At 38.2% G+C, this 18,850-nt stretch overlaps 2 protein-coding genes across 2 annotated transcripts in view; both read right to left on the minus strand.

Annotated features, from left to right (window-relative positions):
• Nucleotides 1-6,979: 6,979 nt before the first annotated feature.
• On the minus strand, nucleotides 6,980-10,006 carry LOC140927058 (uncharacterized). Its single transcript, XM_073376722.1, has 3 exons — nucleotides 9,622-10,006; nucleotides 8,770-8,821; nucleotides 6,980-7,305 (listed from the first exon to the last, which is right to left on the minus strand). The coding sequence occupies exons 1-3, from the start codon at nucleotides 9,934-9,936 to the stop codon at nucleotides 6,980-6,982; spliced, it is 693 nt and encodes a 230-aa protein (XP_073232823.1). The 5' UTR covers nucleotides 9,937-10,006.
• A 7,175-nt stretch (nucleotides 10,007-17,181) lies between these two features.
• The window catches only part of LOC140927059 (neogenin-like), a 3,864-nt gene continuing 2,195 nt past the window's right edge, over nucleotides 17,182-18,850 (minus strand). Inside the window, exons 2-3 of the mRNA XM_073376723.1 lie at nucleotides 18,502-18,798; nucleotides 17,182-17,511 (exon numbers count right to left, since the gene is read on the minus strand). Coding sequence (XP_073232824.1) covers nucleotides 17,207-17,511; nucleotides 18,502-18,736 — 540 coding nt within the window. The 5' untranslated portion in view covers nucleotides 18,737-18,798 and the 3' untranslated portion in view covers nucleotides 17,182-17,206. The remainder of the gene's footprint in view (nucleotides 17,512-18,501; nucleotides 18,799-18,850) is intronic.

Consider the following 18,850-nt stretch of genomic DNA (forward strand, 5'->3'; position numbering starts at 1 on the left):
AGTAAGGCAATTCGACTGATAAGCAAATACAAGTAAGTGCCAAGGGGCGAAAATCGTCGCACTTAACGTATAAATCGACCAATAGAAAACGTGTTCGTCGCTGCTTATCAATAGGCCATCTCTAGGTTACAAGATCGCTCACTCCACAATGAAGCCAATTGTAAACCTTTTGAGTTTCGTTTTCATGAGCATAAAAAAAGAACTGATGTTGTCATAGCAGGGACTTTGTATTGTATTTAGCTCGTTTTGAAATTGTGGCTAAGGGGTACTCGAAAATGAACTATTGACAGGTTCAATACGTGTTGAATAACCAAGAAGTCAGGTATGGAAGCTGGTAATATGACAAAAAATCTAGCTAAAAAAAAAAATTCTCTAGGCTTGCAACGCGGGATTGATGCTTCAAGATGATTGGCTGGACAATTTGTAAGTAGACTGTGTTCAATGAACCATAATTATAATTGATAAGTGTCACTGCAGAAGTGCGACTGGTGACAGTCATATTCAGTTCTATTATTTACCGTTAATGAACCATTAGATAGTAGAGGATCATTAGGAGACCGGTGACCGATAAAGTGCAGTAGCAAAAGCGTTATGAACATTATTATTGTCTCATAACAAGATAGAGGAAAATGTGGAAATTTTAAATTGAAGTCAGAATTAGCTTGCGCCACAGACGAAACTGAATCGAGGTGAGATTAAGTTTGCGTCCCAGACTAAGTCCAAATATTTTTTATTCTTCTTGATTTTTTTTTTAATGCAGCTCATCTACCTTGGCTGATCTCAGTTCTGTGAAACAGAAAAAAAAAAAAAGAATTTACTCAGGTTTACCCTTTAGGCCCTACTCCTTATAAAAATCTTTTAGACTGATCTCCATACATTTTCTTGAAGAATTATTTGAGAAAATTTGATAAAAGTTTATAGTATTTTTGATGTAAAAAAGGGCAACGTACCAGTATAGAGTGTTTTCACGTGACGTCACCGCGGCCATGTTGGTGTTCCAAACCAGTCCTGTGGGAGATGAACTCTTTTCTTATGCAAACGCTTTCGTTTGTTCCAATAAATTTGCATCAGAGATGATGGCCACGTGAGTGAAACGCTCTCTTAGGGTTTATTGTCAAGATCCTAACCTAGTCTTTTACTCAGATCTCTTGTCGACGAAGCTGATTTGGTCCTATAACCCTCTATAACCAGCTAGAACGTATTTTACTTACAATAATGATCTATACCTGTGCCTCATCAGAACTTGACTCATTCTTCATTCAGAATTACAATTATCTAGAAAAAGAAACGATCCAAAACAAAGCTCAAAATAGCGACACACGAAAGAAACCTGTGTTTCTGAATCAAAACAGCCTCGATTTTACTTGGGAAATATTGAAGGAGCTAGTTCATTTGGAGGAATGAAGACTCGGGCAGAGTAATGATATTTAAGCCCTTAAATGCACTCAACCTTCGTATTCTATCAAGTCTGAAATAATCGGCTGCACGTGATACGAGGTTTAAATTTGTAACCTTGCCGTTAGTTAATTCAGGAGCATATAACCCTGAAAAATTTATAAGCTTCTGGTTAAAAATATGTACATATGCACACATGAAGAATGAGCACGAAATATGGGTATTGTCTATCCCTCGTCAGGGGCTGATCATACTCTCTTTTTACTTATATCATTTCAGTATGGGGTGTTTGCAAGCTATGCCCACGCATCTCTCTGGAATTGACTCTAAAGTTCCAGAAAAAAGCTGTCGGTTTGGCTTCGAAAACGACATCTGTTGCATGCCTTTTGGAAACCTCAGACCGAAAGTTATGGATAGACTTCACCAGCTCCACCATAGGGAGACCCTTAGATTAGGTTACTAATTCCTGTGTACTCCCACAAATTGGAAATGAAAGCCGTTACAGCAGCAGCAGCAACAACAACAACAACAATAACTTTATTTATCCACGGTTAAATCATCAGGTAAGGAGAACTACATCATGATGAAACGAAGTTTGATTAGTAGGGGAAGATTTTTCCGTCCTAAATCTGTTGTTTAGCGCAAATGGGAAAGCTCACATCAGTATCCATATATCGCTAGTGGCCGCTTATTAGTGAGTGCCTTCTCAACTTAACCTGGAAAGAGAACTACACATTCATTTACACATTTATGGTATGAACAGGTTAACTAACCACTGGCAACATTTAATTATTCGGCGATTACCAAACTTACTTATTATTCAAAAAGTACCAATTTATTATGCAGTACTGTATTTACGTCCTTTGCGCTTTAGCTCTAAATTTTTAATGTTATCACTAATATTTCATTGAATTGAATAAGACCTGGCTCTAAATTATTTCCCTATTTGCGCAACGCTTTGTGGGAGAACGTTTTGTGACGCCGAGGACGCCTTTGCGCAGCTGGGAGGCTGAAGACAGAAGAAAAGCAACTGCTCGGGAGGCGATGGAAAAGGGAAGGAAATGAAAGACACTCCTGTTTTTCTTCTTTCCATCGTCCCGAACGGGTCCTCTTTATAAATCTTTAACGAATTATTCTGGCTTTTTACACTCGTGGGAGCCTCTGCGCAGTCTCTGGCTTTAAAATGTAAGTTTTTGCTTTGTGTCAATTGTGATACGTAATTCTGTACCCTTGTCATGAAAATCATGGTAGTCTAACGCGGGAGCGGATCTGCGATTTTAATTAGGGGGAGGGAACTCAAGTTTTCGCTAAGGGTTAAGGAGATATTGGTTACACAAGTAAAGAACGCTTTTGCCTCTTGCACTAAAAATACTGAATTAAACAGACTTGTGGAAGACTGAAACACGACTTCGAATCAACTGCTTTCTACGTGGTCAGTTTCTACCAAGTCGCAATGACGCTCTTTTGACTCGATTTGGCTTCACCCCCGATTAAAGACGACAGAGTCAAGGCTTTCATTTAGGCGTTGAAAACACTATAGCATTGTTTATGCGATGTCATTATACGTTACAGGACGCTCTATCGGGATGTTCGCATACCGGGCTTAAATTAACTGAATATTCAGTACCACGGGGGCAAGGCTGGTGATAGACTTGTCCATTACTGCACTCATAGTAACTAAAACAACTGTCTGGATCTTTGAAGTACCTCTGATTGCCCGTAGGACACTGGAAACTACCTGTAAAAATAGATAGAGAGCAAATTAAATTTATTTTAATCAAAATTCGTAAGAAATTGGGAAAACTTACTTCCATCGCCCGTGGTAACAAAGATAGGATAACTTGCCGGCCCAGTTCCATTCTTATCAGAGGCTTGTATTGTTATGATGTACGTCACGTTTACTAACAGTCCCGTAATTTCCTCCTGATCATGAATTCCGTGAACTGTACTCTGTTGGTTTTCTTCGGCACTTGAGGCTGGACGATAATTTACTGTATACCCTGTGATGGCAGAATTTTGTTGATGATGCCACTGTAACCTGATGCTAGTTGTAGTTTTGTTGACTGCCCGAAAACCCAGCGGTGGACTGGGACCTGTAGTAGAGAATTTACAGGCATTCTGGTTATTTTTATGGGGGAAATGTGGTTGATTTGAGAGCGAAAGGATAGAAAAAGGTATACGTGGTGATGGTCTATCTGAAAACATAAAAAATAAAATAAAACACAAACAACGGTGATAAACGTTGTGAACTTTCGCATGTTTATAAACTTGACGTTTCGTATGCTAATCAACATACATTTTTAAAAGTGATCTAAAGTGACCGTTAAAGATAATAACGAGACTATATATACAAAAATTTACAAGGGGTCTGGAAATGAGACTAAGAATTAAAAATTCTTGTCAGGAATGAATACAAAAGGCAACAGCTAATAAAGCATCAGCTTTTCACTGCTGATGTTGACGTTAAAAGCTTGCTTTTAAAAGGTCTTGTATAAACAATGTTTGTTTTATCTTACAATGATAATCTGTTTTGCCAGGTGCTAAAATTCAAAATGATCCCACTTGATGTCATGATCGAACTACAATGACCCAAGAACAAAAGTCTCTATGATATGGTCTATTTGGTATTTGTGTTTTAAATGCCCTTCATTTTTATAAACTTGAACAACCCCTAATCGAGTATTTCAAGTTTTAGATAATTTCAAACATCCCCACTTTTGTTCATTAACCCATTCGCTCCTGGACATTTTGCCGAAAAACGCATTTTGAAGCTAGTCGCTAAAACTTACCACAAACCTGTTTACAGGTCGTACACTTGATGCCCTTCTGAACCAGATGCAAAATATCAGCTTGCGAAGTTCGGGTATGCGTAGAAAGCAAAATTTCGACACAGCAGTCTTGACTTTTACTTTTCGCTTTCTCTCCTCCCCTCTTTTTTCGCTTTTCTTGCCTCATTTTTTTTTTCTCTTGCTGGGCATTTAGTAGGCTTCATTTTGGTGGGAAAAGTTTTTAGGAAAGCTTTTAGGATCTTAGGATTAGGTGAAAGGAAAGGTAGGTGGGCAATGGAACAAGATTTTCATGGAGATTTTCAGGTCAATGTTACATGGTTTTTTGCCTCTTTCTCCGGTGTCCTTGACTGAATTGTGCTCATTCTGGTATGGTTTGAAAGATCTCTTCACTCTGCACAAGCTAGCGGACAAAGTTGTCCTTGACCGTTAAAACTGATGGCGTCACAAAGGGTAGAAAGGACTTGGATCCGCATGGGCGGTTACGGGCGGTTCAGGGGCGAAAGGGTTAAAAAATTCAAAAAAAATCCCAAGGGAAAACTTGTTGAAACCTGATAAAGGAAGCATTCATTTTCTAAAGTACAAGCAAGAGAGAATGGATCATTCTCTCTTGGTACAAGAGTATATACTCACTGTCTTGGCCTGTAAATATCGATATAGGCTCACTAGATGGTCCAAATCCCTTCACAGTAGCGGCTGATACTGTAATGTTGTAATGGGTGTTCTGTTTTAGGTTGATTATTTTCAGAGCGTGCGTTGAACTGTTGACTTCTATGCTCTTACTATTCTCGTTTTCAGCCTTGTATATCACTTTGTATTGCCGTATTTGACCCTTCCTCTTACCATAAGGTACCTCATCCCACGTGACCAGAATGCTGGTGGAAGTCTTGTTGAACAGGGTAACATTTGCTGGAGGAGCTACCGGTTCTAAAAAATGATACGTAAGGTCATTAAGGACTATTTTCTTTTGACTGAGAGAACGGCACCTCTCTTACATAGGTCACATGCGGGCAAAAATACCGTAAACTTCCACTTACAAGCCCTGGGCTTATACAGCTTCGTAAGGGGTTTTAGAAGGGCTTATAAATAAGGATTGGGAGGGTGGGGGACTGGGAGCTTATATCCGGACAAAAAATAGCTTTTCAAAACAAGCTGTATGGTAGTACTGATCAAAGGGGTTTTAGGAGAGCTTATAAATGGGGGGGGGGGGGGGGAAGCTTAAATCCGGGGGGCTTGTATCCGGACAAAAAACTGCGTTTCAAAACTTCGTCAAACAAGACGCTCTTAAAAGAGTTCAGTCGAGCTTCCTTGGAGATTAGATAAGAAATGAGGAGGCGATTACTTCTAAACGAAACAGGATTTCCTCGCTAAAAGTTTTCACGTCCTACTTTATCGATGGTCGAGTATTATTCAGGATATTTACTTGTTTCTGAATAGATTGCGCACGCTTGTAAAAATTCACGAAAATCAAGGAGCTCGATATGAGAGAAAATACATCATTGCCAAAGAGCAAAAACGTGATGAACGTCGCGCGTCATTTCGATCATCGCCAAAAAATAAACCACATGTTCGTCACAAGACTCATCTGCACACACTGGAAGTTTACTATACCCGATCAGTTAGTCTCACCATCAAAGTTTTGCTCATAAAGATTCTTGTTTTTTTTTTTACCATTGCAGTATTCACTTGTTTTTAAGTAATCAACGCTTTCAAGCTATAGAATTCGCGGACCGACCCGTTACGAAAAAGCTTGACATCTTTCCCACAAATCTTTCCTAAGCTTTCATCACAAAACATGCATGGCGCTCTGAATATGTTGTCGGTCACGTCGCGATTCTTATCCCCAGTTTCCACGGTCTCCGCTAGGAACACCTGGGACCATGAGTCTCATTTTGGCTAGCACACAGGAGAAAAAGAAACGCTTGCATTTTAAGAGTCTCTGACGAGCAAGCTCGATCACATAATGCAACAGGGTGTGCAAACGGACGCAACATTTAACATCCAACAATGTTGGGAGTTGTTGGCCAAAAATGTTGCGTCCTTTTGCACGGGCCTTGAGGTGCACAGGATGTATTTTGGGCCCAAATTTCAAATAACCTTTTTTTGCTCTAATCGTAATTAAGTGTTGACACAGTGCTTATCTTACGTCAGTTTTATGGTGAAATATATAGCTGACATGTTTTCAACAACAAACAATTTCCTAATCCTTATGCAAAGGTTTTGTCTAAATTTCTAGATTCTTTTACCAGCCTTTACCAGCTAGTGACTGAGATCTGTAAATTAAAAATCTGGCAATGACCTCGGACTTTGTTGAGACTCAATTAGTAATTGTGACAGGACTGAGTGGAGTCCAATTCGTTCTGTAATCATACTAGCGATTAACAAAATCGGACGACCGCGTAGCGGGAGTCCGATTTGTTTAATCACTATTATGATTACAGACCGAATTGGACGACACGAAGTTCTGTTACCAATTAATTATAACTTTCACAAAATTTTAAAAAAGGCTCTTTTTTAAATCAAAACACAAGAAATTCCAATTTTTTTTTTGCTAGCAGTGCAAAACAAGCCATTTAAGCGGGCGCGTGATTGCGCGTACTGTCCAACTAAACTGTCCTACTAAGGCTGAAATCAGGGCAGTTGATAGCCAATCAGATTTGAGAATTTTCGGCTATAGAAACAGGTACAACGTCACTATCTTCAAAGCAAAGGGATTGTTAATTGCTTAAGAACCTTGTTTGTGACTACCACTATATTTGGGTAGACATAATAAATAATACGCTTGGGAACCCGCTTTGCTAAAATAGTAAACACAACGAACTGATCTTACTGCCTTGATCTGTTTTTAAGACTACAAGCTCGCTACTGGGCCCATCTCCATACTCGTTGTACGCAAGTACTGTAATGTTGTATCTAGTGTTATGCAGTAGTCCAGTTAAGTTGGCATACACAGTGTAAACCTGAATCGTTTTTATAGCGGCTCCTGTTATCCTTTTAAACCGGATGTAGGCCACTTTGTAGTTCTGTTGCTTGCTGCTGTTGGTTAGGACTGCATCCCAAGCGATCAAAATGCTTCTGGAAGTCTTGTTGATTTCTCGCACATTTTGTGGGAAACCTGCGGGTGCTAAAATGAAATTCTAACTTTTAGTTATGGAAGATGAAAAATATGTACTGTTTCCAGCGAACAACAAGGGCCCATGATGCCGGGAGCACCCCTCTGTTATTTATGGGGAAGTTAAGCGACGATAACGGCGGCAGCAACAGAGACGGCGAAAAACCCATAAGTTTAGATTGGCAAAACAGCAACTTTGCATTTGCATCACGGTTTTTTTGTCCCCTTTTTTGTTGTCGGATCACGACTACGACGTGAAACGTCCTAATTTCACGTTTCGCCAAAAAATGAAAGAGAAGACGACTTTCTTTTTCTTTTCCTGAACCTAGATACAGTCCTTTAGAGTTTAAATCACTTGAATAGAACGTGATGGTATACGGAGCGATGAAGTTTGAGTCAGCTAGGATACTATATAGATTTAGCTAAGGCTAAAGGCAAAGCTCCCGTCAATAAATTTATAATCTACTTCAAATAATAAACTTGTAAACATTGTAAAGAAATCCTCTGAGAGTTGAGCCTGCAATCATTTGAAAACTAGTAATTTGTCAGCGATAACACTTGACCTCGATGGGTCGACACCTGAGCCCACGATAATGCCATGTGTAACTGGTCAGCGGATACCCTGTTTTGACAGCTGCCAATTGATCAGAGCATGGATGTGCAATATTAAGTTGCAGGCTCCCACACTAGCTTTCTAAAAAGTGTGAGATTTCACATTGGTTCACCTGTGGTGCGGACGAACGGCCGGGCGTACGGTTGGTTGACTACCAAATTTTCTTGGATGGATAGATAACAAAATCTTCTTAGCTATAGGCTCCCCTATAGTTTACTTTTTGGGTTAGTTTTCCACGCGGTCGCCGTAGTGGTTGTTTTAAGCCCGATAGGGCTTAAAGGGTGAAGTCAAGCTGTAATGAGTAGTCAGTTAGCAGGTCTCTTATTCAGTGATTACCCTTCAATGCAGATTGAAAAAAATATCCTCTTTTGACGCACTTCTAACAGAAGAAAATTTTAAGACAAAATAGTCATGACAGAGGACACCATCAAGAAAAAAGCTCCAACTAAAAGCTCACACATTGATGCAGACCAACAAGACTAAGACGACTTAGAAACAAAGGATTATATTTATCGGATTGACTCAGTTTTGATTTTGACTGTTTATAGGGGTAGCGTATGTATTGGTAACCCAGTAGGTTTCGTTGTGGCAACAGCGGAAACTCATTGAAACGCGCAGTTATTAGATGTGGCTGAGACCATAAAACACCTAGCGAGCCCGGCAGTTCCCAGAGCTAATGAACCTGTCCTGACCGACGACCCCAGTGGATTTAGGAAGTCACCCTGAAATAACGAGCCCCTTTTCTTTCTTTGTTTTCATAAATTTTAAAGATAGTTTGTTTGTGAACAACTGTTATTTGAATTGTTGCTCCCTTACGAGTCTGTTGCTTTAGTTTCTGTTTAACTCGGCGATGCAGACCTTACCTGATTTGCCAGATTCCTGTATTCTAGAAGTGTTACTGCTGGATCTGTCGTTCTAGTGCAGAATAGAGGCAGTCAAAAAAGATATTTGATTACATTTATAAGTTATCACATTCCCCCTCTGACACTTTTCATTATTACCTTAAGTCTTAAAAAGAGTTTTAAAAATATTCAAATTGGTTGCCTCTGTCCGATCAATTTAACAAGATGCGGTTCAATATTCAGGGGAGAAAAGTTTTAGTTCATGATTCTGTCAGCACACGGATTCGAAAAACAGGATCATGGTAGACGTGCCGAACAAAACTGATAAAAGATCGTCTTTGGAGAGTGTATTTTGACAATATTTACTTTGTATCTACAGTACCAATAATTATGCGAATTTTAAGAAATATACTTAATGAACAGGTGTTAAAAAGCGGTTTTAAAAAGAAAAAGTAAAGCACCCGAGGTGTTTAACTGAGAGGAATGATAAATTTATGACATTGGAAGCGAAAAGATTAGAAGTAAGTTAGTCTAAATTCTGGGGTAACCGAAAAACTAGTCGTTTTCATAGAAGAACACTTTTTTTATTATTAGAATTAATGATTTTGCTTACGAAAGGAAATCAGTAATAAAATAATAAGTACTTTGAATTACATGCAGTGCACGTACTGGCTGTGTTAAATGTTATTCACTTAAGGACTTTCGGTAAATAGTGCACTTTTGCAAGAAATATCAAACAATTACCTCATTGCGGGCCGTTTTCTTATTCATCAACCTTTTATAGCTGATGACCAAGAAGGAAAATTCATTTTGCACTTTCACGTCAAAATTTGAGAAAGATCTTGAAGTTCCGGTTACATATTGTTGACTTACCTCACAGTCCCGTATCTTCTGAAATACACAACCGGTCGAGTAAATAAGCAAGTTATCTCTGTCGCATAAGTCTTGTAGGCCACTGCAATAGTTTAGTTCACACAGTCTACTAGATGTGTTGTAGTTGTACGAAATGCACGGTAGATCGTCATGACAACTCAGAATGCAGCCGAACCAGTCATCAACGTGTATCACCTGATATACACTGCCAACTAAGACGTAGTTATTTACAGTCAGGGAGTGAAATCCCAGTACTTTGAAATAAAGATTCGAAACCCCGAACATTAAATTGAGAAGAAAGATATTCTGAAACATGATTAAAATGAACACATTTTTCTGACACGTTGCGTTGCAGGCTGTAACTGAGAAAACATTATATTGTCAGCTATTTCTAGGCCTTTAACCACCTTAATTGGCTCATTCACTCCCACCTGCCTAAAATTCTAAAATATGTCAATTCGTACATTAGCGCTACCTTCTAAAATCGAACGTGCTTTGCTGTTATTGTCTTTGTTCAGAAAAATTGAAAGCTAAGAAAACTGTAGCGAAGTCGGGTGAGGACATCATTGAGTATTTTAAATGATTTTGTTTCTTTTTTTTTTTTTTAAAAGTTAGCGAAAATTAAGCAACCAAACTCATCTTGAAAGTCTAAGGATTCCATATCAACAATACTGATTGCCCGTCGCAAAGTCACGTCCTAATAGTTAGTGACACCATCTGTAGCATAGCCCACTCGGTGTAGTAAGGCTATTCTTATCATAGCTTATAGTGACATAAAGATGCCTCAGATTTGCCAGTGCAAATGCCTAGAATTTACTTTACCATCAAACAACTTATGATTGAGACACCGTGGCGATAGAATTGCTCTGTATTTATTGATAGATTTCAATGGAATTTTGATAGCGTTCATGTAAAAATCAAAATGATCTATTTTATACTGACCAATGAACGTCTAAAGACTGTGTCATTTCAGGATGATCTTGCAGTTTTTAATTTGATCAGGTACTTCAAAACGCTACCGTTCTCTACCACTTCAGCCTCAAAACAGCTGGTCTCTCGTCTTCATTGGAACTGATATCAGATATCAGTTTCAATGTGAAAGTCCGTGTTGGCGTTAGCCCTAGGCGATTTCTTGAATTAAGGGCTACAATTGATATTTAGAAAATGGGATTTTGGAAACACAATTGTGTATTGTAATAGAAAATAGAAAAGTTTGACTCAAACCGATTTTAGTCGTAGCGACTTCGCTCACTTAGGCAAAAATTTCATCCATACTATGTGTGTCAGACAAATCTCTGCCCTACCAGTCAAAGGGTTATTTAAATGAACTCAAACCCCTGTTCAATAGTTGCTTCATTTTGATCAGTGTCAGGTGACGTATACCTTTCATTGAAATTATAATTCACTGAAAAAGTCTAAAACAGGCAAAGCTGTTTTCTTACTTAAAAATTTAGCAACCGCCGACTAACTGTGCACGGTAGCTCTTTATGGAAGACCCCTCAAAGCACTATGTCAAGTGATTTAACTTAGTGCCATGACTATGATCTTGTATGATATCCCACCGCAAAATATTGATATATTGTCAATAAAAGGAAGAGTGTACTGCCTCGCTAAATAAGCTCACCAGAAGTAATCTCAAGTGCGCCTGAATGCTCACTATCGTCTACAATAGCAACAAACTGAGGTGAAACAAAATGAATTAGTGTTTATTTGCGCAGGCGCAGAAATAATATAAGGGAAGTTATTTCCCTGGTAATAAGCCATTTGCAGCAGGTCAGTCACGTGGTACAAAAAACGCCAAACCTGCACCCAAGAAATGCATTTGGACAGACCAGAAACTCATAAGGGGTTAAAACGTGTAACTCGCGTTCAGTGCTCGTGAATATTCAATTTTACCATATTTGGAAACCTTAGTTACAGATATCCATTTTAAACAAATGGCTGCCACGCGATCACCATGTAGATGTTTTAAGACAAGAGTTCTGCATTTCAAGGTTAAAAATACACCGTTAAAAGACAAAAAATGGAAAGAGAAAGTTCAAAAGAATGCTCAGCTTTCTTTTTGTGGAGGAAGGGAAGCTTTTCATCAAGAAATCGTCCTTCGAGGAATTCAACCTTGTTTTCTTCACGACGTAGCGCAAGGTCTGTTTTGAAATGCAACCAAGGCAGTGAAGTTTTTGCTGAATTTTCAGGTACATTTTGCACTCTATGGCCAAGACAATTACGTTTTTGAAAGGGAATTTATGTATTTTTAAATGTTTCATAGACGTTTTATAAATTTTTCTCTTCGGCGTTGAAGAAAAATTACAAAATGTGCCCCGATTTGAGATGGATTTTGTGTTGAATTTTGCCATGCCGCTCAGTCGATTTCACTTGCGTTAACGGATCCACGATCCAGATAATGTTTCCTGAATTGCTTTAAAAGATTAACTTTTTGGATTTTGAATAAAACTTTTCAAGAAACGGCTTCCCTGTCTATTTGTTTTGACTTTGTTCATTCATAAAATTAGCTCAAAACAGGATCGAGACCACATCCAAGCTGAATTTAAGCTTAAAGTGACAAGAATGAGTTAAAACCTTCTCACATTACTTACACGCATCACTTTTTGCGAAAATGTCAGGTTCAAGTTTTGGACACTTTTCGATACGCAGCTAATGAATTTTATTCGAAAAACGTTTTTACTATTTATTCTAGACTAGTAATATAAGAATTTCAGTATAAGTTTACTGTGCAGAGGGTCAACGAGGCATCGTTTTTTGAGGTGACAACTTCAAGAAGGTTTTTTTTTTTATATTTAATATGTCTGTTTATTTCCTATAAAACTACAATTACACAGTGCATACTTACTATTACACTAATAATACTAAAATAAACTTACTTACACACTTACGCAGTAACCAAAGCATAACAATTACACAGTGCCTACTTACTGAAATAAACTTACTCACACACTTACGCAGTAACCATAGCGTAACAATTACACAGTGCCTACTTACTAGTACACAGTATCTTAAAAGTAACAATATAATGCAACGACAATTATAATAATACTAAACCTAACTTATAGAAGCACAGAGCCAGAGGTTATCGCCCATTTCCTAGTAAATTTTTCTATTGTATTGTTTTTAATACATATATATTTTTCTATCTCATATTTATTTTTAACCTTTAGCTTGAAACCAGTCATATTTGGAAGCGTTTCAGACCTTCTACAATCCCAAAGATATACCTTAGCAATCAGTAACAAATAATTGAGTAAGGGGCATTTAGAGGTTATTATTCCTAACAATACGTCTTGCAGAGTAAGGTGAAAGAATTCCTTTGTTAAAGAATAGTAATAGGATTCGAACTGTTTCCAGAAAAGCTGGGAGTACACACAATGGAAGAAGAAATGAGGTAGCGTTTCTGGTTCTGATTCACAGAAAGAACATTTATCATCTGCAGTATAACCTATCTTGTATAATTTGCTGTTAGTGTATAATATAGAATTAAGAATCTTGTACTGAAAAGCTCTAACATATGGTTCGAAGGCTAGATTATGAGGCAGGATAAAAACTTTTTTCAGTTGATCATCGGTTAAGTTAAAATCATGTTTCAGAAATCGTGAATTATTTGGAAACTGTGCTTTTCTGCTTTTAATCAATAGGTAATAATCTTTCGACTTCTTTTTCAGCGCATCAAAATCCTTGTTATCAATTCTAAAAGAGAGGGGGGTCATAGAAAAAGTACGATTAGTTGTTTTCAAATGTGAAGGTACACTCCAGGCTATCAAATGCTTTTTGAAAGTCTATAAATATCAGTAGACAGGGAACATTTTCTTTGAGAGTTAAGTCCATTACATCGAAAACGGATCGCACTGTTTCGCCAATGTATCTATCTTTAACATAGCCAGTTTGATTATGGTGAATAATGTTGGGTAAAACGTTCTTAATTCTGGTCGCTATTACTTTTGACATAATTTTTGCATCGACGTTAACAAGAGAAATTGGTCGCCAGTTTTCTAATAATAATCGATCCTTCCCTTTCTTAAGGGTTATAACCGCCTGTTTTTGAGAGCGTGACATCTCACCTGTTTCAAAACATTCATTGACACATTTCGTGAAAGGTTCGCTAATAAGTGACCAGAATTTTTTATAAAATTCTACTGGAATTCCGTCATTCCCTGGAGATTTGTTGTTTTGAAAATTTTCTAGAACCGCGGCACATTCGTCTGGAGTTATTTTACCCTCACACGATAGTTTTTGTTCGTCAGTAAGTCTAGGAATGTCTAAATTACTCAAGAAAGATTCACCTGTCTGCGTACTATCAGTTCTTATACTCTTGCTTGTGTATAGATCTTGATAGAAACGTTTTTGTTCAGAAAGTATATTGAAGGGATCAGTTTTGGTCGAACCACTAATTTTCAATCTCCGCATATGCTTTTTAACATGATTCCTTTTCTCCAAATTAAGGAAATATTTGCTACTTCTTTCACATGTTCATGCCTTTCGATAGTCTTCACAACAGATTTCCTCGGTGTTAGAATACCCCCTTTCTTATCAAGGAAAGGATTTAAAGGGCAGTTGAAATCTCCTCCCAGAATGATATTTTCTTCTTCATCTAAGTTTTCCTTGCGCAATGTAAACAGCAACGTGTTAAGAAATTTGATGATACATGTATCTTTGTTTGGTGCGTAAATATTTATCAACACATACATTTCGTCTTTAATTTCTGCTTTTAGAATTATATAGCGTCCCTGGGAGTCCAGGATTTTGGAGTGAATAACACAATCAACACCTTTCTTAAGCAGAATTGAATCCACATGAATTTGGGCTTCCATGCGACAGGATGATCTCGCCTCCCCATTCATTTTTCCACTGTGTTTCTGTGTCACTTTTTGAGTGGGTTTCTTGTAAAAAAAAGAAATCTGTCTTTTGCTTTCGACACCACGTAAAAATCATTCTTCTATTCAGAAAATTGCTAATGCCCCTTACATTTAACGAGACTAGCTTACATGTATCAACACCCATCTCTTAATAATATCTAATATCAAGAAATCGCAAATACAAGCGAGATTGTAGAAGAATTCAATGACCAACAAGCTGAACTGCATAATACCAACTAGTGCGAACGTAAGAAATAATGTGTTGATGAATGAGTTGTGCTTCACCGGGCCTCTGTGTTCATTTACAAAGGCGAACAACATACCTTTATTGTGCACCGCAAAAAAACAAACGCCAAACCTTACGCTAAATAAAAGACAAAATAACGAATAATCTTTGGACGAATGAAAAACTCTACCGCATTTTACACAAAGCACACACAGAATCCTAGAGAGAAAGAAAATTGAATCCCTTACCTCATATTCCAGAATAAACCGTTCTGAAACCATATCCATCGACAACACCCTCCGTAGTCTTCGAACTTTGGCTCCTTCACCGTAATTATATAAAAAAATACTAATGGAAAACGCATCTATGAATTGTTAATTTGGATAAAAGAAAAGAAAAAAAAGACTCCCCGTAAGAATACACTAACACGCATTAATTATGCAATCAAACATCGTACTACAAAAAGTTTTACATTTTAACATATTTGCCATCGATATACAGTTTGTCGGGCTCAGATTTGCTAAAATTTGCACGCTTGCCCTCTTGTCTAGCCTTCTTTAATTTGTTCATTTGGGCTTTTCTCAAATCATGTAGTTCTTTTGGAAAATCTTCGTACATCTTGTAACCAGTGTCTTTAAGCTTGTGGCCGCATTTAAAAACACGTTCCCTGTCCGAGAATCTCAGAAAACGAGCTATGATGGTTCGGCTGCCATTTCCATTTTCGCTCTTCGGTTTGCCAATCCTATGTACTCGCTGGAGTTCTATATCCTTGGCGTCTTCAATCCCAAGGACATTTTCCATAAAGTTAGCTAAGACTTCTTTCGTGTCCTCCTTCGAAGTTGCATTCTGTTGACCGGACGATTTTGGTAATTCAGGAATTCCTTCGAACTTTAAATTCTCTCTGCGGCTGTACGCTTCGAGATACAGAATTTGTTTACGACAGGCACTAATTTCACCTTTTCTTTCTTCCACCATCTCCTGAAGCTCTTTAATGTGGCTGTCTACAAATTTGGAATTGCTCTCTACATGTGTGAATTTTTGATCAAGACTCTTCTGCTTATCTTTAATTGAAACAACATCTATTTCGAGAGAGGAAACTTTTCCTTGTAAACCTTTGACAGTTTTGTTCAATTCCTCCATCTTCGAGTCTAGTTTGCTGAGCCTTTCTAAAATTAGGTCCAGTTTCTTTGTAACACCTTCTGTGAGATTCAGAGCCGCCATTACTTGGTCTTCGTCATCTGAGATCTTCGAGTCAGGAGAGTACGAATGTCTCAACTTTTTTCCTTCGGGTGACAATTCTTCTGAGCTGCTAGATGTGGCTAGATTTCTCGATTTTGTTTTTGGGGTTATATAAACACTGGAAACTTCCATAGACGACCAAACAAATCTACGATGAGCGGAGCGTTGCGAAACACGTCCTACATCTCCAACAGTCTCCCCAGTCCCAACTTCAAGAAGTTGCGAGGACGTCAATAGGTTTCATAATGTTACGTTTGGCCCGGGTAGTAAGGCAATAATATCCTGCTCAGTAGTTCGGTAAGATTCGTGGTTTCAACCTTTGAAAGCTTTCTCGGCTTTCGGGAGTCTTTCCCCCGTTTCTCGGCCATTTTTTTAAGCGGGCGCGGGAACGTAAAGTAAAATTACGTCACGTTGTTTGCGAAGTTTGATTGGTCAGTTCTCTCTTCTTCTCCTTCCAAATATGGTGCTTTTGAAAATGAATAATCACGAGCATCGGACAAAGCAAACATATGAGAGTTACACGTTTCAGCCCCTTATGAGTTTCTGGACAGACGTAGCTAATATCGTTTAAAAGGATTATTTGCTTTGTTTTCTTGTTTCAATACATGTATTTCTCGTTTTCTTGCATGGCGTTCTTGTGGAGGCTCGCAGTGCCCCTCCTTATGGTAAATTCTTGGAATAGGAACTGAATATATCTTTCCCTTTCTTTTTAAGAAAACACAAACAAGCAAATAAACAACAAAAAACCTTTTTATTTCAAACCATTTACATGTTAGTCTATTTTTCTACGCGTGTCATTCTCAAGAAATGAATGCAACTTATGCGATATAGTTTGTATACCTACTAATTATGGGCACACCTTTATCCTGATTTAGAAAATCTGTTGATTAATAGGTTAATTTTTTTATTTTTACTGATTGAATCACTTCAAGTTTCTAAGACAAGAAAGTTGCTTCCGAAAACATAAAATCAAGAAAAAGCACATATATCCGCCAAAGTTTATACCTCTTATCAATCTTAATCTTATTATGTGCCTTTGAAAACTAGGCTCTAATATCATATTTATAAAATCTTTCTAATAACCGGAATGGTTGTCATATACAACACAGTCCGCAACTCAAACTCGGAATGGTGAGTCTGTGGTATATTGAAATCATGTTTATATTCACTAATACTGACACTCCCGTCGATTTGAACAATTTAATGGTAAAAAAATTCTCAGATTTGGAATCACTCGTAGATTGCACGTTACTCGCTACTGGCCTTCATTTTGAGTGCTAACATAAATAGCTGGACTAGCTGGTCCATGTCCTTTGATAGTCGAGGCCATTACTGTGATGCTGTAGTTTGTGTTTGCTCTCAGTCCAGTTAGATTCACTTGAAGTGTTGGAGCTTCAATCTGTTTTGTTGTTGTGACGTTTTGCTTCACCAGTGTGTAAGTGACATTGTAACTTAAAATATGACCATTCTTTTGACCAAAGGGAACCTCATACCACGTGATAAGGATGCTGGTGGAAGTTTTGTTCATTGCCCGAACAATTTGAGGAGGTGCACTGGGTACTAGATTGAGAAAAATTGAAAATAAACATAAAACGATGTGATGCCTGTCAGTTGAACAACATTTGTTTGGCTTTGTTATCTGATCAAGTATTCACAGAGTGAGGGGTTGAGGTGAGAGCTGATAGATAGATAGATATTCTGTTTATTTCACCCACTTGCAGCAATAACCGAATTGTTGGGGAAGGTCATTGTCACATACAATTAACCATTTGCATCTCCATACATTCACTGAAATTTATAAGTTACAAAGTCATTAATTCTTCTGGTATGACCATGTTGACGTCTTGGAAGTTGGACCCTTATACTGTAATGAGACTCAATAGCGGCAGGAGAGGGGATGATGTTCTTAAGGGGGGACATTTGGCGTGCATTAGCCATAAACCACTTACAAGCTCCTACTCTCCTGTCACTAAGAGACTCCAGGCCAGCCAAGACCAAGGCTTCCGTATAGTCTACCCGGCCAAATATTATTTTGAGAGCTTTCCGCTGTGCAGACTCAGTTATCTCGTCCAGATATAAAGGGATCGCAGCCCAAACTGGCGAGGCGTACTCAACGATGGATCTAACAATACTACAGTAGACTAACACGAGATCGTTAGTGCCCCATCCAACTCTCCCAAGGGTCCGCAGCACAAACAATCGCTTAGTAGCTTTTTTATGGATACTGTCACAATGCTCGTTCCAAGAGAGGACATTAGGAACGAACATTGTGAGCTGGGGTGGGGAGGCGAAGAAGGAAGTATGGTGATGCCTCACTTGTGTATGTTGTGGCTCAGTTTTATCCTTGGTTTAATTTTAATTATCTTTTCTTTTTTGTTTTGGGGTATGGTAATGTATGGTAATGAGTTTAAAACAAAAGAAAATAAAAATTAAACCAAGGATAAATTCAACCACAACATATATCTTTGGAGGCTACGTCTATTGATAATAAAGCATAAGTGTGGTGATGAGAAATGAAAGATTTTCATATTAATAACATTCGATACTAACAGTCCTGCTCTGTTAAGACTGATAAGGGCTGACTTGCTGGTCCGTATCCCTTTATTGTGGCAGCTGATACTTTGATCGTATAATGAGCGTTCTTTTTTAAGTCGACAACCATTAGGTGGCGCGTTTTGTCGCCGACTTCTCTGATTTGTGTATAATTGCTTGCAACCTCGGTATACTCCACTTTGTATTGCCGTATATGACCCTTCCTTTTACCATAAGGCACCTTATTCCACATGACCAGGATGCAGGTTGAAGTTTTGTTGAATACTGTAACATTTGCTGGAGGAGCTATGGGTTCTTAGACACAAAGCATAAATTAGCCTGATGAGGACAAAGGACTGTCCTTGAC

The sequence above is a fragment of the Porites lutea genome, chromosome 2 (genome assembly GCF_958299795.1).
Source record: "Porites lutea chromosome 2, jaPorLute2.1, whole genome shotgun sequence".
Classification (NCBI taxonomy): Eukaryota; Metazoa; Cnidaria; class Anthozoa; order Scleractinia; family Poritidae; genus Porites; species Porites lutea.

Bases quoted from the DNA above. Each gene is read 5' to 3' on its own strand.
- LOC140927058 (XM_073376722.1), bottom strand. From the start codon at position 9,936: ATGTTTCAGAATATCTTTCTTCTCAATTTAATGTTCGGGGTTTCGAAT. The intron at 8,822-9,621 runs GTAAGTCAACAA...ATTCTGCACTAG, and splicing joins AGAAGATACGGGACTGTGAG to AACGACAGATCCAGCAGTAA. The intron at 7,306-8,769 runs GTAAGGTCTGCA...ATTTCATTTTAG, and splicing joins ACAGGAATCTGGCAAATCAG to CACCCGCAGGTTTCCCACAA.